The following is a 26,866-nucleotide window of genomic DNA, read 5'->3' as shown; positions in this document are numbered from 1 at the left end:
GGGGCGTGCCCAGGGCCCCAAGTGTAATCTTAGCTTTCCCCTCTGCCTCCCGGAAAGAGTTCTCAGAAGCGAGAACGAAAGCAATGGTTCTTGCAGGCTAACCTGCCGCTGCTAGAATGTATTTTAAGCAGTCAAAAGTTTTTAGTGCGATTGTAATGAATCACTTGCAGCAAACTCACGGTGCCCAGTTGAGGGGATTTAAAGTTCTTTGCACAATCAACAATCTTTAATAAGAAGACTAAAATGGCTGACGTCACCAAGGGCATCCATTGTGAGTCAGGGGCGTTGCATTGTCTGCCATTTACATCTGACAACAGCCCAATGAGGTAATAATTGTTATGATCCTCATTTTAAGCTGAGGCTGAGAGCAGCGTACCCAGAGCCCCAGCAGCTCCCCTTGACGTGCTCAGTCCTTGATCACTACCCTGTACCTCCTCCTCCTTGCCAGCTCGGCCTCCCGGATGCGCGAGGACGGGAAGCAGGAGATGCGCGTGTGCACTCTGGCTAGCGGACACGCACATTTCCAACTCGCGGAGAGGAGGCTGTCCTCGCCAGCCCACCCGCCCCGGACCCCACCCGAGACGAGTGCCAGGGTACTCTGGTGATACAGCCTCCCCTTGGGGAACTGATCCACCGGTTTGGTAGGCTAGTTGCCTGTAGGGGGAGAGATTACCTCGGGAAAACATTTTCCCTAATTTACAACAAATGTTTGCTGGGCGCGGGCGGAGGGGGAGACAGACTGTAGGAGGACAGGTGACTAATTAAGGGGAAGAATTTTTGATTATCTGTTGTTTCAGTTTATCGGAGCAATTGCTTCTCTCTCTTAACGTGGATAATTAAGAATTGACTGCGTAGTTAAGTGATTCAAACCTTCCTGGCTCACATAAAATTCTCTTCGGTAATAAACAAGCACGCACAGAATTATTCGCTGAAAGGGACTGACTTCCTTCCAGTGTTTGTTGTCAGATATAATCCTGTCCTCCTCCCACTAAATTATCAATTAGGTGAAGAGCTTCCTTAAACAAGAACATCTATCTATCATCCATCTCTCTATTACATATACACATATACACATCTCTGTAATTTGATAATTTGTACTGTTGTACATCTCTCGCCCCACCTCTCCCCACACTTTTGACTTTTGTTGGTTCCTTGGGCTAAGGATACATACTAAGGCTTAGATAACGTTTTATGCTGTCTCTCTGTAGTTTTTCTAAGGCTGAGAATAATAAAGGGCATTTGGAAAATGTGAACAGGAAACAGTTGAACACAAGCTGAGAATGCTGTTAAAAAGAGGAAGTGAGTGGGGGACTAAAGGAAACTTTGTGTTCATCAAAAAAGAAAAAGACTTTTTTTTTTTTTTTTTTTTTAAGGAAGCCTTGCCTCTCATGCCTAGGCCCCATGCGCCAAGTCTGGACTACAAGCAGAATTTTCAGCTGTTCCCTGAAATAAGCCCAAGGTATACGACCACAAATTGCCCTCCCGGGGTTGAGATTATGTCTCATATTTCATTAAATTCCCCCCCATTGTCTGGCCTAGTTTTACATGTTTTAGCTACTCAATAAATATTGAATGAGTCAAAATGCAATCAGGTTCCAGGCTTCAAGAATTAAGTTGCTTTTTTTCTTGTTAAGCAGCAAAAGAAATGAGGAACTAGAGAGACTTGATTTCAGAGTGTGAAGGGGAGGCTGTAAAGATAATGTTCTCATCTCATTTTATATGAATCATAACTGTAATAATGCAGCCAGCCAGGGCATGGGCAGCTCTTCAGCAGCTGGTTACAGCCACCTTCCAATCCAGCTGTCTACCTGTAGGGTACAATTCACGGAAACAACTGTTTAATTAAAAAGAGAAAACTGCCTCTGTGTGTGTGTGTGTGTGTGTGTGTGTGTGTGTGTGTGTGTGTTTAATCCCGAGAAGCTAGAATTGAAAAGAATTTTTAGTATTGAAAAGCGTTTTTAGGGGTGCCTGGGTGGCTCAGTCGTTAAGAGTCTACCTTCGGCTCAGGTCATGATCCCAGGATCCTGGGATCGAGCCCTGCATCGGGCTCCCTGCTCGGCGGGAAGCCTCCTTCTCCCTCTCCCACTCTCCCTGCTTGTGTTCCCTCTCTTGCTGTGTCTCTCTCTGGCAAGTAAATAAATAAAATCTTAAAAAAAAAAAGAAAAGCATTTTTAGAATTAGGACAATTCTCACTACCAGAAGTCTGTGTTCACTTACATGGTGTGGTGTGAGAAGTTTCCAAGGACACCCCTTTGTCTCCCTAGCGCCCCCATGCCTTCCTCCTACAGCTCGTGACAGCTACTTAAAATCCCCAGCAGGGAGGTAAGATCTTGTCTCTCGGTGGCCTCTGCTGAAATCGTGCATTTGGGAAGAAGAGGGTAGAAGCCACCTGAAATCTTGGCATGGAGCAATTATTATGTGCCAGGCATAATGCTGGCAAACACGCATATGAAAAGATGCTCAACCTCATTAGTCATGAGGGAAATGCAAATTAAAGCCACGGTGAGACACCACTGCATACCGGATCAGGATGGTTAAAATAGAGACAAAGCAAAAACAAAACTGATACTATCAAAATGCTGGCGGGGATGCAGATTATTTGGACCCCTCGAATATTGCTGTTAGAGGAGAGATCTTCAAGGAGAGCAAGATGAAAATGTGTACTAATTTGGTCTCTTGTCTAGAATGGACCTTTTCTTGGCGGCGGCTAAAATAAAGTATTGTTACAAGCAGGTCCTGACCGGGGCATTAGCTAAAAACAGTAGTGGCCATGTATTAGGTAGGGACTAAATCATTCCAGAATAAAATGAAGAACTCTGGAGAAACAATTTTAACTAAGTTCCTGGTCTCAGCCTGAAGCCTGCTCCAAAGACGGGGAGTTTCATATTCTTTCTATTAGGATTATGTATTTCTGGAAACCTATTTTTTTTAAGATTTTATTTCTAAGTAATCTCTACACCCAACAAGGGGTTCGAACCCACAACCCCGAGATCAAGAGTTTCCTTCCCCACTGACTGAGCCAGCCGGGTGCCCCTGGAAACCTTTTTTTTTTTTTTTTAAAGTAAGCTCTATACCCAACGTGGGGCTTGAATTCACCACCCCTAGATCAAGAGTCGCATGCTCTACCAACTAAGCCAGCCAGGTGCCCCTCTGGAAACCTAATTTCCACCATTGAGAGAATACGCGTCTCCTTTCAACTTTAAGAAATTGATCACTTCTGTAGATTGCTTTTCGTAGGGAAAAGTTTGTGGAATGGGGGCGGTGGTGGGAGGAAGGGAAAAAGGGACAGAGGGAGAGACCTTGTGATCCGCTGGTGTAACTCTCCTTCTGCAGAGCTTCTGGGCGCCAGGTCCAGTTCAGTGCCCCCTCTAATGATTGCCTCCTGCAGCCTTTTAGCCCTCAGGTTTATATACAGATTTACTGTGTCCCAAATGAGTCCCAGCAACCTGAGCTTCCTAGGATTGGTGACCCTTGGAAACCATTTCCTGATAAGGGGCTGCACGTGGCCCCAGGATTTACTGTACCTATCTCAATCAATACTAATTACTTCCCCGCATTAACGGCTTCTGCTTTCAGCAAGAATAAGGCGCCTCCCCAGTTCTGCCATTTCCCTGACAACTATAAATTGCAGTCAAGGTTACGCTCTTATCTCCCCTGGACTCAAATCACCCTCCTGGCTCGGGAGCTCGGGGCAGCTTTCTAGACAGATGTTGCCATGGTTCTGTTTGCCTGACTACCTGCCAATTTGGTTAATGTAGGTAAATACACTTATGCTCTCTGCCTTTTACCTCTGGAGGGGACCTGTCTGGAGTTAATTGAAATAGAGAACGCCAAATAATCTGAATAAATATACATTGTGTTACACAGGGCAACTAAATCAAGCCGAAGAGTAATCTAAAGTGGTAACTACTGGAGAGAAGCGAGAGTCTGTGTTGTTATTACGTGCCTGAATTGCTCATGTGGAGGTCGTTTTCCTGGACTAGAAAACGACCAACGATTGTGCAGTCAGTGGGATTGCCAGTTGCCTGATTTCATTCCGGTTAGTTTGGCCAAATACCTTCGACCAGAAAACAATCCATCTGACCGTGATCATTTCTAATTGTTCTGACAGAATTGATTGAGGATTTTTTCACCCATGGAAAAGGACTTGTTTTTGTATGGTTTTGATATTTAGGAATTTGGAGCCCTTTTCCTCTATAAATGATTCAAAGTTTCCATTCTTTTTCTTTTTTAAATTTTTAAATTTTTTATTATTTTTAAAAAGATTTTATTTATTTATTTGTCAGAGGGAGAGCACAAGCAGGGGGAGCGGCAGGCAGAGGGAGAGCAGGGAGCCGGATGTGGGGCTCGATCCCAGGGCCCTGGGATCATGACCTGAGCCGAAGGCAGACGCTTAACCATCTGAGCCACCCAGGCGCCCCTCCCTCACTTTCTGTAGGCAGAACGCAACCTCCAAATAGTTGATGTAAACTAAGCTGGCCAGGTGGATTTACAAGAGTTGGGGGGGGATGGGGGAGGAAGCAAATGGCACGCTCAGGGTAGCCTGGACTGGCCTAGACTGGCCTATACTGGGAAGATGGGGGTTGTTAGTATGAGTGGGGCTGGACCTGCACGATTTAGTGCCTCCTGTTACTCCTCGAAGCCTCATGGGCGATGGGCAGGAGGCTGTGCTCAACAGCAAACTGAAGGGAAAAGGTGCAGGAAATCAGAAAGCAGTCAGTGAGCATCATTAGAATGAGCTAGTCATAATCATAATAACTGCCATTTACCAAGTTCCAGGCCCCATGCTCCATACTTTCCCATACATTATCTCATATCTTGCTCATAATGAGCCTGTGAGAGAGATATTATCTCCATTTCGTGCTGTGGAAACTAGGACTCCCGTTGGTACAGAGCTTGGCGGTGTTCCCATGGAAGTCCAGGGCACCCTAACCCTGGTCTCTCTGAGTTCAGAGCCAGAACTCCCTTTTAAACACTGTACTATTAGCCGGAAGAAGAGTCTAGAAACATGCAGAGCCTCCTGTGAGTGGGGGGGGGGGGAGGGTCCAAAGTAGCTTCCAGGGTGCACTTTGATCGGTTGCTAGAGAGCCCGACTGAAGAGAGAGATTTGTTGCCCACTGGGCAGGGGACCTGTGGGAGCTGGATTTGGCCTGAGCCACTGACTAGGCTGGAAGCGGGGTGGGACCAGGAAGGATGAGACCAGTAACAATTAAAGGGAGCTATCCAGCACCTAGGAGAGCTCCGGGCTGGCTTCTCTTCCGTGGGAGCAAAGTTGGACCTGGCAATGCTGTTGGTCCTCCCGTTTGCCCAAAGAGCTCCCCCAGGTCAAGCAATGTGTTCAGCGATGTGACAGGGTGGCATGCAGAAGTGGGAGCTGGGTGTTAAGGAGATAAACTGCACGTCAGACTTCTAAGTTGTAGCCTAGCTACGTCCCCGAACCCAGACCCTGCCCTGAATTCTCGAGCAGTGGAACAGTAGTGACAGCTGTGAAAACAGGCAGCCTTGCTCAACTTGGCATTGAGTTATAGAGCACATCGTCATTATGGAGGGAATCAGAAACATCTGTCTTTCCTGGCCCTTATTTAACTTATTCTACTTAGGAAGCCTCGCCATGTTCCCACTCGGTAACTACTGTAAATGATGCAAAAGAGGAGTGAGAGACAGAGACAGAAAGAGGGAGAGAGAATTAATTTACCACTGGGTGAAATGAAAATGTACTGAAGTGTAATGGAATTTCATTAACTTCGGAAATGATGATGAATGCTGTCCAAATAATTCTTACTAATGCATAATTCACGGCTGAAAATAGAGCCAAACTCTCCTAAAAAGCACATCCATTTATGCCCCCAAATTAATTTGGTGTGTTATTCAGGATGGTTGACAGGATAAAAGATCTACTATGAAATGTAATCATCTATTAAGATTGGGAATCTATGAGTCTTTCTAGTTTAGTAGATGAGGGGAGCTGATAACAAGTGGCATCTTAAGAGGCAGACACCCACAGTCCTCATTCTCATAATTTGAATCTCCCCAAAGACATAATTTCAGACATAACCACGGAGAAGTTAGGATGAGCTTTGAGATCTCCATAGCAACCACGACCCAGTTCATATATATATCCCAAAAGGAAATTAAAATCCCTTTCAACAGATTCAAATGGGGTCAGGAAAAGGCTCATACCTTTCCTGACTGGCAATGTTTTTTACATTATATGTTTATATAGTATATAAATTATATAGATCATATGTTATATACATTTACATATAATTACGCAGAAAAGGTTTAAAAATTACTTTCCCATTTTGTGTAATACTGTCTTTCCTATTCCACAAACTCTCAGCGACATTTATCACTTAATGTCTCAAGACATAATAATCCCTTCATTAAAACCCACTTATGCTTTTTGTATACTCAAGAGAGAGGTAATGGGGGAGAGACCTTTTCACCTTTAGATCTAACACAAACCCCCACTGTGGTTGGCAGAGAGAGACCATTATTAAGTAGGAGGGTAGCTATTGGCCTAGCTTCCACCAATGGGAAGGCGTAGCTTCAGAGGCCAGTCAACACCTCACAATGGAGGCGTCATGACTCCTCGCCGCCTTCAGCCAATTAGAGAGAACCTTGGTCAGACATATGAATAGTAATGTCAGGATGACTTCTGGAACACTGTGAATTCCTTCCCCAGGGTGAATTGTACTGTGTGGGGGTGGAGGTGTCACGGGGGGACCACTACCTTCTAAGGTCACCCCTATGTGTCTAAATGGCCGAGCCTTATGATTTGAGGTTCTGGGGCGATAAAGAGTACATTGGTTGCTGATACAGGGTAGCTGATTCAGGAGGCAGCCGCCATTGGGCAGCATCCACCAATGGGAAGCCTTAGTTTGTAGGACGATCAACATTTCACAATGGAGGCTCCTCCCCACCATGGGTCCCTCAGCCACTCAGAGAGTACCTAGTTGCTGACATACGAATAATGATATCAGGGATGACTAATGCTACCTTCTCAGGTCTTTCTCCTAAGATGAGGTCTAGCGGGTAGAAGTGAATGTATCATGGGGCCTACTACCTTCCAAGGCCACCCCTATTCCTCTTAATGGCTTGACCCTATGATTTGGAATGCGCGGGTGGTAAATGAGCATATTGGCTGCTGATACTGAGGATGTGATTAAGTAGGAGGCAGTCATTGGCCAGCTTCCACCAATGGGAGACCTCAGAGGGGCCATGGGTGCCTCACAATGGAGGCATCATGACTCCTCCCCTCTCCCCCCCTCAGCCACTCAGAGAGCACCTTGTGCTGACATATGAGTAGTGATGTCACCAATGACTTAAGCTACCTTCTATTCATTCTCCTAGAGTTGGGTTTAGTGTGAAGATGGAATTGTTATGGGGGGGGGGACATTCACTTCTAGGGCCATCCCTATTTACCCTAATGACCCTTCGCTGTGATATGGGTACTGAGGTGGGAATCAAGTGCATTGGCTGCTGATACTGAAGATGCGATTAAGTAGGAGGCAGCCATTGGGCCAGCTTCCACCAATGGGAGACCTTAGTTTGAGAGATTGACAACACCTCACAATAGAGGCATCATCAGCCCCTACATGGGTCCTTTAGCCAACCAGAGAGCACCTTGTATTGACATGTGAATAGTGATGTCAGGGACGTCAGGGACGACTTCTGCTACCCTCTCAAGTCCTTTTCCTAGGACGAGATCTGGCACGTAGAAGTGGATGCGTCATGGGGGACTACTACCTTCCAAGGCCACCCCTATTGCTCCTAATGACCTACCATAAGGAGTGCTGCAATTAAAATCGAGCCCATTGGCTGCTGACATAGAGGTCTTGGTTAAGCAGGATGCAGCTATTGGGCCAGCTTCCACCAATCGGAGACCTTACTTTGCAAGGCCATTAATGGAGGCATCACGACTGCCCCCCCCCCCGCCCATGTGAATAGTGAAGTCGGGAGGACCAATGCTACCCTCTATTCCTACCCCTAGAGCAGGATTCAGTGCATGAGGTGGAAATGTAGTGGCAGAGGAACACTGCCTTCTAGGGTCATCCCTATTCCCCTTAACAGTCTTACCCTATGATATGGGTGCTGAGGTGGGAGTCAAGCACATTGGCTGCTGATACTGAGGATGTGATTAAGTAGGGGGCAGCCATTGAGCCAGCTTCCACCAGTGGGAGTCCTTAGTTTGTTAGGTCATCAACGCCTCACAATGGAGGCATCATGGTTCCTCCCCTTCCCTCTCCCACCGTCCTCCATGGGTCCCACAGCTCTTCTGACAAAATCTGGTGCTGACGTATGAATAGTGATGTCAAGGATGATTAATGCTGCACTGTATTCCTTCCCCTAGAGCAGGATTCAGTGTGTGAGGTGGAAATGTTAAAGTTGGGGCGGGAAGCACTAGCTTCTAGGGCCATCTCTATTCCTTTTAACAGTCCTACCCTATGATATGGGTGCTTTAGTGGGAATCAAGCCCACTGGTTGCTGTTACATACAGATTATGTGATTATGTAGGAGGCAGCCATTGGCCAGCTTCCACCAATGGGAGTCCTTAGTTTGTTAGATCATCAACACTTCACAATGGAGGCATCATGGCTGCTTCCTCCTCTGGGTCCCTCAGCCCCTCTAGAGAGCACCTTGTGCTCACATATGAATAATAATGTCAGGAAATGTATCTCTCCCTCCGAACAGCTTCCCTTGTGGGCAAAAGTGCAAATAAAGAGAGCCACTATCAACTAAGAGATCCCTGAAGTCTTTCCCGCCCTGGTATCTCCACCCAGTATCCCTGCTGCTTTTCTGTGATGTCATAGACTCCTTACATGACAGTAACCAGGTAACCCTTGTTGAAGATATTTGTCTCTGCCTGTTCCCATACCTAGGGATTTACGTGGAGACAACTCATTTACCTTATAAGTCCCACATATTTTCTAAGGTGTATCTCAGTTTTTCACACCTCAGAGCCTTTGGAAACTGCTGTGCCCTTGCCAAGGAGCCCAGTCCTGCTCCTTAGCAGGCTTTCAGGACCCCATGTGGCTTGCTTGGTCCCCTCCACCACCCCCGCCCCCTCCCAAGGCTCCTCCCACCGTCTCTGCTCTAGGCGCACAGGTATCAGGGCTCGCCCCTGGCCTGAAATGCCTGTTACTTCATCTTCACCCATATGAGTGCCACTTACCCTTCCAAGTCCAGGTTCACCTCTCCTTCGAAGCCCTCTCCCCTCTGATTGAAATGCTCCCTTTTGCTGTGAGTTTGAGCTGACCCTCGGTGTCAGAACTGGATCTTTAACTAGCTTAGCTGCTTAGTACCTTTATCCCTCGGCCCTCTATCTCTTTCTTTCTTTAAAATTTGTTTAGATTGCTATACTGGAAAAAAAGAAAAAGATTGCTATACCAAATGAGTCCTACTTGCTCCATGTACCCCACCTGCCGCACCCCTCATTACCTTGTTCTTCTGATGGGACTGCTCACCTGGTAGGTGGGTAGATGCTGGTCGTTCTCTGGATCCGAGCCTTCCCTCCACAAAGGTGGGTTCCAGACGTCTTCATCTAGGCTCTCTCCAGTGTCTGAGCTATCCCGGGGAGTCAGCCTGTATTTATACCCAGGCCCCACCCAGACTGCTCTATTGTGTGCTAATCACCCCACTAGGACCCGGCCTGCACTATGACATAGGCGGACCAGGACTAGGTTGTAGATGGATATATTTCAATGGCCGAATACTTTTCAAGGTAGAGGGAACATAGTTATGTATAAGCACAAAGACTGATACAATAACCTTCCCACAAACTTGTTCAGAATTCTGGATTCACAATCCTACCTGTTCTTCTGTTCATAAAGAGTGTAAACAGGCATCGGGGCTGCTGCCTTACAAGCTCCTGACACTCATCAGAGGCCTATTGCTTATTTCAGTCTTTCATCAGCCCCAGTAGCCAAGCCACATCCCCCTCGCTTCAGAGCTATGCCAGCAGTAGCTAAATGTGAAACCTCAGCTAGGTCAGTTCTAGTTAAACCTAATGGTTCTTCATGCTTTTGTACTAAAAAAGCCCTCTTGTAGGGGCGCCTGGGTGGCTTGGTCGCTAAGTGTCTGCCTTCGGCTCAGGTCATGATCCCGGGGTCCTGGGATCGAGCCCCACGTTGGGCTCCCCGCTCTGCGGGAAGCCTGCTTCTCCCTCTCCCACTCTCCCTGCTTGTGTTCCCTCTCTCGCTGTGTCTCTCTCTGTCAAATAGATAAAATCTTTTAAAAAAAATAAAAAAGCCCTCTTGTATTAAATTAAAAAAACGATGGTCACTTGGGGGCGCCTGGGTGGCTCAGTCGGTTAAGGGACTGACTCTTTTTTTTTTTTAAAGATTTTATTTATTTATTTGAGAGAGAATGAGAGATAGAGAGCACGAGAGGGAAGAGGGTCAGAGGGAGAAGCAGACTCCCCGCTGAGCAGGGAGCCCAATGTGGGACTCGATCCCGGGACTCCAGGATCATGACCTGAGCCGAAGGCAGTCGCTTAACCAACTGAGCCACCCAGGCGCCCGGGGACTGACTCTTGATTTCTGCTCAGGTCATGATCTCAGGATCTTGAGATCAAGCCCTGCATCAGGCTCTGCGCTGGGTGTGGGGCCTGCTTAAGATTCTCTCTTCCCTTCTCCCTCTACCCCTCCACCCCTGCTTGTGCATGCTCTGTCTCTCTCTCTCAAAAACAAAAAATCAAAAACAATGCTCACTACTTTTCAGCTTGTTACCTACCTCCCATAAGGTGTTGTTTTCTCCTTCGGACACCACTGTCCCATTGCTGCAACACTATTAACCCAGCCTCCTTCCTTTGCCTGAAAAAGGAAATCCCGAAACTGCTTGTCTGTGTTAAAAACAAAAACAAAAACAAAACAACAACAAGCAACTACCCATACAGTGCACAGACCTTCGAGAGACTCCCGATTTCACTGTGCTTGTTAATTGTTCATACATGAAAAGCAAAAACCCAAAATTGACAAACAGGGTGTGCTATCACAGACTTAAATTTACTCTTAAAATATAAACTTACCACAGAAATTAGATAAGTTCTGATGACTTAATTGGTGGTCTTTGCCTAGATTGACCAAATGCCAAGAGATGAAGGAATATTTATATTGATAGCACATGGTTTTAGGTTAATCTGACTTCAAAATGCTTTGAAACAAAGAGGTTTGCTGACCTTGACAGAAACACCTGTAAAAATGGACCAAGTCAAGAACTTTTAGATGCTGTTAATGTAAGGAAATAGCTATAATAAAAAGGAAGTGCAATTCAAAGTGCAAGGACCCAGAATCTTCTAAGAAAATCTTAGCTGGCCACTATGCTAGACAAGTAGATTTGGCCCAGATAATTGCTCCTGTGATCACTCAGAAAGGAGAAGACTTTGGAGGAATTAATAGATTCTTCTGAGATTGTTGTTAACCGTCAGAGACAGATTGTCATTAACTGTTGTTAACTGCCAGAAAGAAGCCTTTAATTTGGAAAAAAGATACCTGGGAAATACTTGAAAGCTCATTGCATAAAGAGAATATTTGGCACTTGTCAGTGTGGCTACTTGGTAGTGCCAAATCCTTTCAAATTGATTTTAGCAAGAATTCTTCATGATATTATCCACAACAGCGGAGATAAATTGGCCATGATATTACATTACTATCGGTGGGGTAATTTTAGAGGTATTGTCAAAATGTTTCCAAAACATGCCCTACCAGCTAACAACCCAATCCTGGTTAAATTGTAAAGTGGGACATGGACAGGAACCAAATCCTGGAGGGCCCTTTGAACACCTCCAAATAGACTTTATACAAATGTCTCCTCAATAGGCTGGAAATAAGTCTGGTTATTATTTGTTTTCATGGTGGGTTAAAGCTTTTCCTGTCACACGGTATAGCCCTGTATTCGTGTGCTAGGGCTGTGTACTAAAGTACCACACACTGGGTAGCTTACATAACAGACATTGGTTGTCTCACTGTTCTGAAGGCAAGAAGTCCGAAATCAAGATGAAGGCAGGGTTGGTTTCTTCTTTTTTATTGATTGGCTGATTGATAGAAGTCAGCTCTATGCCCATTGTTGGGCTTGAACTCACGTTGTTTCTCCTGAGGCTGTGAGGGAAGGGTCCATTCCAGGCCTCTCTCCTTGACTTGCAGCTGGCTGCCTTTCCCTATGTTTTCTCACATCAATTTCCCTGTTTCTGTGTCTAAGTCTCTCCTTTCTGTAAGGACAGTAGTCATAGCGGATTAGGGCCCACCCTGATGACCTCATTTCAACTTAGCTAATTATATCTGCAAAGGCCCTGTCTCCAAATAAGATCACATTCTGAGGTCCTGGGGGCTAGGACTTCAACATATGAATTTTGGGGGCGCACAATTCAATACATAACAAGCCCTAAATCTGGCAAAATAAAGTGCTGATTTCATTTTTTCCCAATCTGGGGCATTCCAACTTTTCTCTCCGGTGACAGGGAAACTCACTTCCCAGCACTGTTAGTAAGGAGCTCTGTGAATGTCTCGCTTTTACCCGGAAACTCGACTGTCCTTATCGTCCAGAGTCCTCATAAAAAGTAAAGAGAATTAATGGAACTCCAATGTAAAACTAGCAAAGCTCTCAGAAACCTTAACACTTCTACGGCTTAAGGTATTACCTTTAGCTTTAATGTCTGTAAGGTCAACACCCTCTGGGACCCACAAATTACCTCATGAATTAATAAGGATTAATGAAATAATAAGCCCTATATGTTTCGGAATTTCACCCCCTCCCCAGCCCTGGAGTCTACCCTATTACAAGCAGATATGATTAGTTCATGCGAGACATTCATACAATACCTCTGGCTTTATCACCGACAGGTGCAAGCCACATTTCCAAATATCTACCTAAACAGCCTCTGCATGCTCTACAAGCTGGATATTTTGTCTTCTGGAAAAGACTGGAGAAAAACTGCTCTTGAGACTTCACAGAAAGGACCTTATCAGGTCCTGTTAGCAGCTGTCATAGCAGTGGAGATCCAAGGTATTGATCCTTGGGTTCATGGTTTCCAACTCAAAAGATGTATGTCACTTCATCCTGATTACCAAGCATCCATTCTACTCCAAAGACCTTCAGCTTTGGATTCCTGGGAATCCTCCAGAAGCTGCTGACTTCAGAGGTGGATAGCTTCTGCCCAAGATGACAGAACAAGATGAATTTTCTGATTCTCCAACACTCTTTTTGTTCTTTTACTCTCCCACTAACCTTGCTTACTATTCCACTTCGATGCCCTCTAGAACGCTCATGTGACATCCCTTGTCTCCATCTGATTATTTTTGCCTCCTTATGTCTCTTAAGAAAAAACCCAAACTCTCTTATGTGTTTTTTTTCTGTAACCACTGCCCTGAATTTAACTGACTGCTTGATCTGTTACCCCCTGCCTATCCCTGCGGACAAAAATGTAATAGCTATTCCTTTAAACACCTCAGGAGGTAGGCTCCCTTTTACAGGTTCCTTCTGGCACTTGTTTCCCTCACAGTGTTAACCCTGACCTTTGGTCTTATAAAAATTGGACCTTAACCTCACATCAACAAAATGCTTCTGTGAAGTCCTTAGGATCTTATCAGCAAATCCTAGTCAATCAGGAGTAGGCACTGATATTGGGGATCTTCCGGATGGAAAGGTCTGTTCTTTTTTTTTTTTTTTTTTTTTAGATTTTATTTATTTATTTGACAGGGCAAGATACAGCAAGAGAAGGTACACAAGCAGGGGGAGGGGGAGAGGGAGAAGCAGGCTTCCCGCCGAGCAGGGAGCCTGATGCGGGGCTTGATCCCAGGACCCTGGGATCATGACCTGAGCCGAAGGCAGACGAAGGCAGACGCTTAATGACTGAGCCACCCAAGCATCCCTGGAAAGGTCTGTTCTTTTCAACCTACTTTGCAAGAACTGTTTAACTCCACTAAAGGGTTTTGTCCATCTCGAGAGACACAAATTGGCTTACTCCCATTGTAGTAAATAATAGTTATATATATTTTTTTACATTTTATATATTTATTTGACAAAGAGAGAGCACAAGCAGGGGGAGCAGCAGAGGGAGAGGGAGAAGCGGGCTCCTGGCTAAGCAGGGAGCCCGATGCGGGACTCAATCCTAGGACCCTGGGATCACGACCTGAGCTGAAGGCACGTGCTTAACCGACTGAGCCACCCAGGCGCCCCAGTAGTTATATTTCTAATACAACCTGTGCTCCACTAGAGTGCCACTTTTGTACGGATATCATTCCTATACCTTGGGAAGGACACCCAGAAGCCTCACACATGAGGCAAACACAGGTTATTCAGGAGAACTTGTAAGAGGGATAGCTGATTCCCTCTTTATGCCTACACTCTGAGCTGCAGTTCCATAAGGGGGGGTAGTACAACTAGATAGGTGGGCCCAAACTTGTCTCTGCCATTAACAGAAATCATAAACGACACACTTCTGCTCTGGAAGCCCAACAGACTCTTCTGAATTCATTAGCTGGTGTTGTCACAGATGATCACCTAGCCTTTGATTTCCTCTTAGCCAGCCAAGGGAGAGTTCGTACTATAGCAAATATCACTTGTTACATTTATGTAAACAATACAGGGCAAACAGAAGAGTTTGTGACAAAGCTAAAGGAAAAAAGCCACCTTCTAGTCTAACACAGACTTGATTGGATTCTGGGACATGTTTTCATTAGCTGGGTTTCATAATCTAGGCCCCTGACTTCAAGACCTATTACTGATATTTCCTTTGGATAATTGCTTATGTTACATTGGCTGATGCAAACACCCCAGTCTTTTTATATTGACTTCTTACTGTGCGGTCATTTTCATCTCAGAGAATGCAACAGTTCATCCCGCAGCAAGCAGGAGAGACTAACCCCAGCCCAACTACAGACTGAGTTTTCTAGATCTAGATAGCCACCCTGATCAGCAGTAGGGAAATCTGGGTATCATGGAGTAATGTCCTGTAGCTGGACTTCATCTGTCTTTGGCCAAGAGAGAAAGAAAAGCAGCCCCTGTCATCCAGGCCGCGGTCTGATGCTCACAGTGAGGCCTGAGTGTTGGTACAAGCTGGCTCGTACTCACAGCTAGACTACGTTATTCTCCCGTTAGACATAAACAATCTTAGAGAACACCAGTGTCAGCCAAGGTTACTCTAAGACCACGATAGAGTAAGATCAAACAAGGCTGCTTCACAATTTTGTCTAAGTGTAGACAAAAACAGGATCAGCCTGTAGCCCATAAAATGCCAAATATCTCCCCCTCCTGGCTAGTGTGAGTGACTGCTGCCTCTCTAGGAGTTAAGGTAAAGGAGCCCCTCTTGATCCTCAGTTCTGCTTTCTACAGTTTGTTACCCATGGTCAACCACAGTCGAGAAGAAGCAGCTGATCCTCCTGATGAATCATGAGAAGATCCCCAGTGGCCTGACGCTGCGTCACAGCGCCTACGTCATTCACCTCATGGCGTCTCATCGCTACGTATTTTTTATTTTAAGATTTTATTTATTTATTTGACCGAGAGAGCCACAGCGAGAGAGGGAACACAAGCAGGGGGAGGGGGAGAGGGAGAAGCAGGCTTTCCGCGGAGCGGGGAGCCCGATGCGGGGCTCGATCCCAGGACCCTGGGATCATGACCTGAGCTGAAGGCAGACGCTTAACCATTGAGCCACCCAGGCACCCCTCATCACTACGCATTTAATCATCTCACGTCGTCACAAGAAGGAGGGTGAGTACAGGACAATAAGATATTTTGAGAGAGAGAGAGAGACCACATTCACAGACCTTTTATTACAGTATACTGTCATCATTGTTCTATTTTATTATTAGTTATGTTGTTCATCTCTTCCCATGCCCAATATATAAATTAAACATTATCATAGATATATATATCTATAGAAACAAACATAGTCTATGTAGGGTTCAGTACTATCCATGGTTTCAGGCATCCATTAGAGGTCTTGGAAGGGATCCCCTGTGGGTCAGAGGGGACAACTATAGCTTTATCCTCACTGTAGTGGGTTCTCTCTGTAGATTAGACTTACTGAGATACTCAGTCATGGAATTGTCCCCACTTTCTGACAGCACCTAATCTAAAGCAAAACCCTACCTCCTTATACCATCCCCAAATTACCCAACCAAAGCCCAAATCCTGTCAGAAATCTTTCCTCTGTCTTGCTGAGATGCCTCACGGTTCCTCCACAACGTGTACTCTCCCTTGTTGCAACAAGTAATAAACTCAACTTGTTCAAATACAGATGTGTTCCTAGTGGCCTTTGACTGGAGGGTGCTGAACACTGGAGAACTTTGATGGGACCTAAGAGCTGCTAATGAGACTCATCTCCAAAAACACTGAAGGAAACGTTTCAGGAAGCTAGACCTTTACAGGAGGGTGATCTTAAGGTATCTTACACAGTTTTCCAGCTGACATAAAGGGTGTGACCGACTTGGATGTTCACAGCTCACTGTCAGATAACAAGAAAAAGAAGAAAAAAGAAGATCTGGAGGGCACAGGGGCACCTGGCTGGCTGAGTCATGAAGCTCATGAGCCTGGGGTCATGTGTTCAAGCCCCATGTTGGGTGTAGAGGTTACATTAAAAAATTTTATGGAAGATTTGGAGGCCACTAAGGGAAAGGGTTTGTCCTTATAGAAGCCTCAAAACTCAATTGATTTGAGTCTCCTAGTTAACTAAGCCTGTCTCCCTCTTCCCTGTGCCCCAGGTTCCTTTGAGTTCTGGCCTACCCATGTCCCCAGGGCAGTCTGAGCAGGCCTCTGCTCTCCTGGGAATCCTACCACTGTTAAGCCTTAAGGATGCCAGCCTTGGGGCTTCACTTATATCAACAGGGCCAATCATTATCCTTGATACATTAGGACAAAAAGAACCTGAAAACGTGATTTTATCTCTCCTAGAAGTCCAGAAACGTGGCACCAAAGGAGAGGAACTCTTGTCCCACAATGGCTTGAATGATAATTTCTACCTGGGATGGGATGCAGGGGGAAGGAATGGCTCAGGGAAGACTTCACAGCAGAAAAGAAAATAACTGTGTCAAGTCTTGAAGGATGAGTAGAAAATCTTCAGGCAGCCAAGGCGTGGGGGAGGACAGGCTGTGAAAAGAATATTCTAGACCAAGGGAACAACATTTGCAAAAGCACAGAAGAATGAAAGAGAATGGGACATTTGGGGAATTCTAAATGGTTCACTATAAGCAAAGCATCAGATTTGAGAAAGGGGAGCAGTAAGGGATGGAGAGGAAGAAGCCCATAAGGCCCAGGCTGTGGAAGGGCTTTCTCTGCAATGCCATGCTTTTTTTTTTTTTTTTTTTTTTTTAATTTTAGTTCCACTATGGTTGGCAGAATTCAAAGGAGCCAAAGTCTCTATGTCAAAATCCCAATCCCCACTGTGACAATATTTGGAGGCCTTTGGGAGGTCATTAGGGTGAAGCTCTTCTGAATAGGATTAGACCCCCCAGGAGCTCCCTCATTCCTTCTGCCATGTATGGGCACAGCAAGAAATGGCCATCTACGAGCCATAAGGTGGGCCCTCACCAGACATTGAATTGGCCAGTGTCTTGATCTTGCACACCCAGTCTCTAGAACTGTGAGAAATAAATGTCTGTTGTTTATAAGTTACCCTGTCTTCGGTGTTTTGTTACAGGAGCCCCAAAAGACTAAGACAAGGAGGAACAGGATATTGACGCAGACCCTAAGTATTTTCCCGTAGATCACTTCTGAATTACAAGTGGAAAAATTATAACTTTTCAGTGGAGGAATCTGGTGAATGTCACCTTAACCAACTGATCAAAGTTAGCATCTTCAATCATGGGACAGAGTGACATCATGTGTGTCCTAACGTGATGCCCTGAGGACACAACATCACTTCTGTGCTCTTCCTGCCAGAAATACATAACCGGAACTAGGAGGAAAGATTAGACAAACCCAAATTAAGGGATGTTTTGTAAAATGGTTGGCCTGTACACTTCAAAAATGTTGACATCATGAAAGTCAAGGTAAGTCGAAGAATATTTCCAGATTAAAGGAGACTAAAACATAATGACAGCTAAAAGCAGCTGGTCATCCTTGATTGCTCCTGGATCAGAGGGGAAGACTGCAATAGACGATATTAGTGAGACAGTAGATAAATGTTAATATGGACCATAGAGGAGATGAGATTACATCAAGGTAAATTGCCCAATTTTGATAATTATACTATGGTTATGTAAGAAGCACTTTTTGTTCTTAGGAAAATGCCAACCGAGGTGTTTGGGGTAAAGGGGCACCATAGCTCCAATTTACTCTTAAGTGTTTCTTTTTTTAAAAAAAGATTTTTATTTTCAAGTCATCTCCACCCCCAATGTGGGGCTCAAACTCACAACCTCGAGATCAAGTATCCCATGCTCCACCGCTTAAGTGTTTCAGAAAATAAATGTAAAGAGAGATGATCAGGCAAATGTGGCAAAATGTTAACAATTGCAATTTTCTTACAGCTTTCTTCTGCAAGTTTGATGTCATTTCCAAGTCATAAGTTTTGAAAAACTCTGCAAGGGTGGCTCTCCCTTTCTCCAGAGTAAAGCCAAAATTCTGAAAATGGCCCACCAGAGCCTATGTGTGCATGATTTGGCTCTCCAGTATGTCTCTCCTCTCACTGTGGTCCCCTTACTTTGTTCTTTGCCTGGCACACTGACCTCAGCCTGTTTCTAGAACATCTGAACATAAATTTTATGAGGAGAGTTATCTGTTTTGTTTACTGCCGAATCCCCAGCATCTTAGACTCATCAAATGTTCTTGACTAAATGAATACTTGTTGAGGTTGAAAAATAAATTTATTATGTACCATGCAGTATTCTAAGTGCTTTACATGTATTGTCTCATTTATACCGTAGAAAACACTAGACGTGCCTGGGTGCCTGGGTGGCTCAGTTGGTTAAGTGACTGCCTTCGGCTCAGGTCATGATCCTGGAGTCCCGGGATCGAGTCCCGCATCGGGCTCCCTGCTCAGCAGGGAGTCTGCTTCTCCCTCTGACCCTCCCCCCTCTCATGTGCTCTCTCTCTCTTTCTCTCTCTCTCATTCTCTCTCTTTCAAATAAATAAATAAATAAATCTTTAAAAAAAAACACTAGACATGGATACTATCATCATCATCATCATCATTATCCCCATTTTGCAGATGAAGAAGCTGAGGCAGTGAGATAAGAGAGAACCCAAGCAGTCTGGCTTCAGAGTCTTTTTTACTAACTATGCTGCCGTGCTGCCTCTCTTGTGGTACAGTCCCTCCCTTTTATGTCGTGTTTAAAAGCGTGCACATTTAGGTGATGTCTAAAAATGTGTTGTTAAAGGCTGCCCACATAGGTAGCAAATGTATGAAGTTATGATGGAAATGACAACTAGCAGGAAGTCGGTTGGATGGGAGTGTTTAAGGCGGCAGGCAGACCTAATCAAAATTGCCCTTGAAAATCACTTAGCAAGTCCCCAGCACAGATGATTTTTCCCCCTAGCATTGGACCCTTTCATTATTTCTATGGTTAAGACCCAAACTCAATGGCTGATTTGCGGTTGGGGGCCATGTTGCACGGAAATCGCCCGACTCTCGGTTGGCCTGGTGGGATGCTCACACCAGGAAGGGAAGAGGGAATGATGATAGCATGGACCTTCACCAGATTAAAGGTCTCTTCTAGTGTCAGAAACAGGGACAGAGTCTCAATAAGCTCAGCTATCTCTCTCTGTGGGAGGACAAGCAAATCAGCAGAGCCCCATGAGCTCTCTAGACCTTCGAGTTTCCGGGATGGCTCATCACATCCCGTGACAACCTTTTCTGGTGTTTATCAACTCCTATCGGCAGTAACGACTTACTTATGTTTAACTCATATCTCCCACTACAATTTCAGCCCATTTCCTATTACTCTGTAGATACAGAGAACAGATGGTCAACTTTCTCCTTCTAACCTTCCAGAAAATGGAAGATACCCATTGAAACCCTCCCTCCTCAGGTGGCATTTTTTTCCCTGACCAAAGACTTCCAGCCTCTTCATTTTTCTGCATGTTTCATTTTTCAGTCAGTTATTTCATTTGCACTACTTTGGATTTTTTTTTTAATGAACTCTACTCCCAATATGGGGCTTGAACCCATGACCCCTGACTGAGCCAGCCGGGTGCCCCACACTACATTGGATTTTTTTTTTTAAGTAACATATGCAAATGATGAAATTTTTTTTAAAAGTAACATCTGCAAATGATGAAACTTCTAGCTGAACAAAAACATATGCAGAGAAAATTAAGTTTCCCTCCCAACCAAACCCCTCTCAGTCTCCTTTTCTAGAATCAGCTCTTCTCATCGGGGTCTCCTCCCACAGAATTTTCTTAACATATCCAAGTACATATGAATATAGTCTCCTCTATATTCTTTTTCAATTCAACAAATATGCATGAAGCATCTACTATGTGCCAGGCACTGTGCCAACTCCTGGGGCAGGGCACGAGGAGAAAAGAGATGTGCTTCCCTGTCCTCAGCAAGTGCATGCTTTAGTCATGTATTCAGTGAGCACTCTCTGTGCTGGGCAGTGTGTGTGAGCCACTGAATGACATGGAGCTCTGTCCTTCCAGAGCTCATAGTGTTATGGTGGTGGGGGAAGAAGACCGGTGAGCGGACCTGGTGTGAAATAGAAGCCAATGCCAAGGAAACGTGAGGATGATCCTTGGCCATTGCCCCACACCCCCTTGTAAGCTGTGTGGGCCACGTAGGGAGCAGGTCACAAAAGCTCAGCCTTGCACACAGTGGGAGGAGAAAACAGTGGTGTTCTAGGCAGGAGCAGTGTCCCAGGGACCCCGGCCAGGCCCTGGGCTCAGCCCTTTACACCCACTGTCTCCCGTAATCTTCACAGGGATATGAGGTGAGTGCCATTAGCCACAGTTTACAAATGAGGACCCTGGGGGCTCCCGAGAGGTTAAGGAACCGGCCCTGTATCACACAACCGAGAATCAAACTTTAGTCTACCTTTCTGGAAAGGCTGGGCTCTCAACCACCACACCAGTCACAGTTTCTGGGCTTGGAGATGAATAATGGATAATTCTGCCACACTCCCTCCTTCCCCTTTCCCCCTGTGGAGAGCCACTGGCCTACAGATAACAGGTTGACTCAGTTCGTTATTAGACTGAATTTGTCCATTTAAGATGTGAGATGGAGGGGAAAATGCGTGGGCCTGGGAACCAGGAGTCCTCAGTCCTAACTCCTGTTCTCATAATCTCTGTGACCTTGAGCAACTCACTGTACCCTCTGAACATAGAGTCCTGACCTTGGAAACACAGAGGCTGGCGGGGATCATCCCTGGATGCTCAATGGGATTTGAGGCTATTTCCATCATTCCAAAGGGTTATAATGACACCTTCTGGGGCAAAAACTACATCCCCCTCTTGCAAATGACACAAAACCAGTTCTGTAAATCGATTTTCAAAGCAACTTGAAGAATGGATCTGCAGTGGGGATACAGAGGTGGCTCCATCTCACTTGATGGCATGAGACATGATCATGCTGACACTTCCTTGGCCCCTGATTTTTGCTCATAGTTCTGAACACTCTGCCCCATCCCCGTGTCCTCAATAAAGTGAAATGAGCCTTAGTTAAGTGTGCAAGTACTGGTTTAATATACCCAATTTAATTAAAGTGATAATCAACTAGCAACTGCAGATAATCCTTAGTGAACACCGGCAAAGAGCCCTCAAATTAATGGGTTATTGCAGGTATGTAATAACCGGAGAACTTTGCTCAGGCTGATTTCCTGCTCGGGAGAGCAGCCCCATGACGTACCATAAGCCACAGAAAGAGAATCTGCCCTGGTCAATAAGCCCCATAAAGCTAAGAGCAGAGAGGCTGGGTTGATCCAGGGAAAAAAAACCAAAAAACAAAAAACCAGTGACTGAGGCATAGCCAGTGGATGAGGAGCCTTCCTGCGTTTTGCTCGTTCCATTTCACATCAAGCATAGGCATTTGGAGACCAGATCCGGTCGTTCGTAGAGCAAATTCCTCTGGACCCCATAGGGACACGGGGTGGGAAGTTACAGGAATCCAGCTCTCAGGTAAGTGTCTTTCTTCCTTTCTTCTATGCTCCCTTCTTTCTGCCCTACGTCCCTCTTTCCTTCCTTCTCTCCCTTCTTTCTTCTTGCCTTTACATTTTTTTAAACGACGAAAGAAACACATATTCCTCACAAAAGAACCAAGTTGCATATGATTGTATGAGGCATAAAACAAAAGTCCTTACTCTCTACCCTTTCTTTCTCTCCTTCTCTTCTTTTCCTCCTTCTCTTCTTTCTTCCATTTTGTAAAAATTATAAAAGTAATGCATACGCAGTACAAAATACTCAAACGGTACAGAGCGGTATTGGCTGTAGAGGAAACCTATTTAGTATGCGTTCTTCCGTCCTGTCTTGTCCACTTCCTCTCTCCCCTCCCTCCCTTCCTGTCTCCTTTCCTTCAATTTTAAAAATTGCGTAGGTAACGGATGATAATCACAAAAAGAACCAGGCAGTACAGAATTGTCGGTATACAAAGGAGAGTCCTCGGTGCCCATCCCCCACCTTCTCATACCTGATGGACATACAGACTTACCTGATTCCTTTTAATGGCTGCATAGTATTCTGTAGTGTGTCCCGTGAGTTATTTATTGGGTGCCGGGTAAGTTTCTGAAACATACGTTGGAATTGTTATAGAAGTTTAGAGGAAATGCAAGAAAGATATAAATTGGATTGTTTGCTACTGAAAATTCCATTTTATAGATAGCAATCATATCCATTTCTATAGCACTTTAGACTTTGAAATTGCCTTTAAAATATCACCTCATTTGATCCTCTTCCATAGCAGCTCTGGGAAATAGGCAGATTATTATCTCCATTTTTACAGATAAGGAAACTGAGGCCCAGGGAAATGAAAGAACAGAAATATGATCTCACAGCTGGTTATGGATTCTCAGTCTGGCCCTCCTACAGCACTGTAAATTTAAGCTGAATTTCATCTTACAACTCATAAAAGATTTAGACATCACCTACTTCTAAGCTTGTAGTTTAGAAAATCCGTCCAAGTCATACAAATTCCATTATTATTCTAATGAGAATGGCAGTAGACTGCTTGGTAAATATGAAGAGCGGTATTAATGGCTGGCGCTCGGAGCGAGCCCAAGATTCATTTGGTTTCCTAATTGGCTCCTGTTACATTCAATGTAAAGCGAGTCTATTCACTCCAAATCCCACTTAGAAGTGGTAAGAAATACAATATGTTGCATTATCCTATAGGAAAAGAAATGTTTAAATCAGTAGTAAATCATTCAGAAGTGCATTTTATTTAAAATCAGAAAAGGCCCATCAGCACCCTACGTCCAAGCTTCTGTAATACGGTTCTGTAAGATTCATAGTTTTAACACCGTTTTGGCTGGAGAAAAAGAGATCTCCAGTGTATTTCCCAAATAAGCAGCTTTAATTACACTTTAAAAAATTACTTATTTATATTTTTAGAGAGAGTGAGTGGAGGGAGGGGCAGAGGGAAAGAATCTCAAACAGACTCCCTCGAGATGCGGGGCTCGATCTCACAACCCTGAGATCATAACCTGAGCCGAAACCAAGAGTCGGATGCTTAAGTGACTGAGCCACCCAGGAGCCCCTAATTACACTTTTTATTTTATTTTGTTTTATTTATCTATTTATTTATGTATTTTTAAAGACTTTATTTATTTATTTGAGAGAGAGAGAGAACGAGGGGGGTGAAGGGCAGAGGGAGAAGCAGGCTCCCCGCTGAGCAGGGAGCCCGACACGGGACTCGATCCCAGGACCCTGAGATCATGACCTGAGCCGAAGGCAGATACTTCATTGACAGCCAACCCAGGCACCCCTATTTATTTATTTTTAAAAATTTTATTCATTTGTTTGAGAGAGAGAGAGAGCACAAGCAGGGAGGAGGGGCATAGGGAGAGGGGGAAGCAGGCTCCCCGCTGAGCAGGGAGCCCAACCCGGGGCTCAATCCCCGGACCCCGAGATCATGACCTGAGCCAAAGGCAGATACTTAACCACTGAGCTACCCAGGCGCCCCCCCTAATTACACATTTTAAGGGAGAAATCTGGGTAAATGTAAGGAGATGATCAGGTTTCTCTAAGCAGATCTGCTTTAAAAATAGAAATGATTTGATGAGTTACTTTTGCCAATAAACTCTTCTTGCATGGTGCTGTCTTCAAAATGTTTAGGATCATTATATTTGCAGGTTGTTGGGTTGAAGTTGTGTGCATTAAGTTTGAATGCATTCCATTTTGTAATTATGCATTCAATGTTTGTCTTCCCCTCTGGGCTAACTTGTCTTCCCAGCACTGTACTCCCCATGTGTGTGTGTGTGTGTGTGTGTGTGTGACACAGGGTAGGGCACATGTAGGCACTCGGTGAAGTTTGTTGGAAGGATGGGCACATAAATCAATCCATGAGGTTTCAGCAAGGCTGCATAACTGAGGCAAGCATCAATATTGCAGCTGGTGGGCATGGCTTTAAGCAATAGGAAAAAGCCTGGCGTTGGATGGGAAGAAGTGTGGTCATATATACTTAGAAACTGTTTGTTCTGAATCTCAGCTGGGTATATTTCTGACTTTTTGAACACAGGTTTACACAATGGAAGAACACATCACATGTCAGAGGCTTTATGGATTGATTCTCATGTTGAGTTTTATCTTTCTCTCAGGTAAGAAAATGGATTCTTATGATTTCTTTCAATGTCTCATACACAGTAGGTTACAGAAATAAACCATTTGAAAAGTTGTGGGACTGCCTCTCAACAGCTTCCTTGTGATCAATATGGCTGTAGGACAGGTTGAAACTTCAGTAAACGAATCCATCCATTCACTTAGGATTGTGTAAGACTGATAGAAAACTGGCCTCAAGGGGATAGTTGTTTGGACTACTGTCTTTGACCTTTCTTTCTTTCTTTCTTTCTTTCTTTCTTTCTTCCTTCCTTCCTTCCTTCCTTCCTTCCTTCCTTCCTTCCTTCCTTTCTTTCTTTCTTTCTTTCTTTCTTTCTTTCTTTCTTTCTTTCTTTCTTTCTTTCTTTCTTTCTTTCTTTCTTTCTTTCTTTCTTCCTTTCTTCCTTTCTTCCTTTCTTCCTTTCTTTCTTTCTAATTAAGTAGGCTCCACACCCAACGTGGGGCTTGAACTCACAACCCTGAGATCAAGAGTTGCATCCTCTACTGACTGAGCCAGCCAGGCTCTGTTCTTGACATTTTTTTTTAAAGATTTTATTTATTTATTTGTCAGAGACAGAGAGAGAGAGAGCACAAACAGGGGGAGCAGCAGGCAGAGGGAGAGGGAGAAGCAGGCTCCCTGCGGAGCAGGGATCCCGATGTGGGACTCGATCCCAGGACCCTGGGATCATGACCTGAGCTGAAGGCAGATGCTTAACCGACTGAGCCACCCAGGCGCCCCTGTCCTTGACATTTCTTAAGGCAACTCTGAAATGCCATTTGGTAGCTAATGCACACCCAACAGAAACTGAGATTCCTTTTGGGCTGTTTTCTCTCATGCAAATGTTTTATTTATTTATCTATTTAGTTAGTTATGATTTTATTTATTTACTTGAGAGAGAGAGTTCAAGCATGAGTGGGGGAAGGGGCAGAGGGAGAGGGATGAGCAGATTCCCTGCTAAGCAAGGAGCCTGACTTAGCCCCAGGATCCTGGGATCATGACCTGAGCTGAAGGCAGACACTTAATGGACTGAGCCACCCAGGCACCTCAAGCTTTAGACTCTTGATTTCAGCTCAGGTCATGATCTCAGGGTCATGAGATCGAGCCCCACATCGGGCTCTGCACTCAGCGGGGAGTCTGCTTGTCCCTCTCCCTCTGCTCCTCCCCGTTTTCAAGTGTGTGCGCACTCTCTTTCTCTACTCTCTCTCTCCAAAATAAATAAATAGGGTGCCTGGGTGGCTCAGTCGTTAAGCGTCTGCCTCCGGCTCGGGTCATGATCCCAGGGTCCTGGGATCGAGCCCCGCATCGGGCTCCCTGCTCGGCGGGAAGCCTGCTTCTCCCTCTCCCACTCCCCCTGCTTGTGTTCCCTCTCTCTCTGTGTCTCTCTCCGTCAAATAAATACATAAAATCTTTAAAAAAAATAAACCTTTAAAAAATAATGCTCCCTGGAACAAGATGACATCATCTTTCTTTTTTTAAAGATATATATCTTATTTTTTAAAAAAGATTTATTTATTTTGAGAGTGAGATGGGGAGGGGCAGAGGGAGAAGGAGAGTCTCAGGCAGACTCTGCTCTGAGCAGGGAGCTGGCGGCAGGGCTTGATCCTACAACCCTGAGATCAGGACCTGAGCCAAAACCGAGTCAGATGCTCAACCTACTGTGCCATCCACACGCCTCTAAGACATATATTTTAAATGCAACAATTTTTTAAATTGTTTTGTGTGGTCACTATTCTTTTCTTTTCTTGTATTTTACTTTATTTTATTATGAGATCATCTTTCTGTCCTTTATATGTATTTGGCAACAATCATAGAATAGAGATGGGGAAACCAAGGTATGCCAAAAGCTGGTCACTGATTCACAGGGACAAACAGGGGTGGCCCAGATCTTACCTAGGCTCTGTGACAGGAATGGAGATAGATTCTGTCTTTGTGTCTCTTCTGCAGTGAATAGATGATTAAGACAGTTCAACTGAAGTAGCTGATAATTTGGAGACTTAAGGAAAAGGTTGCCCTGAAAAACTGCAATCTCGTCCATATTAAGTAAATTCAGTTGATAACATTGTTCATTTAGCACATCCGTCTTTAGCTAATAGGTCATACATGCCAGTGAGTGACAATCCCTGATGAAATAGACCTGGGGTTTAATTTGAATAGTTCTCAGATTGAGAGCTAATCTTCTGGAAAAAT

General features: G+C 44.8%; 1 protein-coding gene across 1 annotated transcript in view; it reads left to right on the top strand.

The window, feature by feature from the left end:
- The first annotated feature begins 243 nt into the window (after positions 1–243).
- The window catches only part of ADGRG4 (adhesion G protein-coupled receptor G4), a 118,527-nt gene continuing 91,904 nt past the window's right edge, over positions 244–26,866 (top strand). Inside the window, 7 exon segments of the mRNA XM_028094135.2 lie at positions 244–326; positions 449–593; positions 12,840–13,002; positions 15,355–15,461; positions 20,856–20,864; positions 21,955–22,047; positions 24,602–24,680. Coding sequence (XP_027949936.1) covers positions 244–326; positions 449–593; positions 12,840–13,002; positions 15,355–15,461; positions 20,856–20,864; positions 21,955–22,047; positions 24,602–24,680 — 679 coding nt within the window.

The sequence above is a fragment of the Eumetopias jubatus genome, unplaced genomic scaffold (assembly GCF_037043125.1).
Source record: "Eumetopias jubatus isolate StellerSeaLion01/CBP00866 unplaced genomic scaffold, mEumJub1_p1.0 scaffold_11, whole genome shotgun sequence".
Taxonomy (NCBI): domain Eukaryota; kingdom Metazoa; phylum Chordata; class Mammalia; order Carnivora; family Otariidae; genus Eumetopias; species Eumetopias jubatus.
This window is presented reverse-complemented; position numbering and strand designations above follow the sequence as displayed.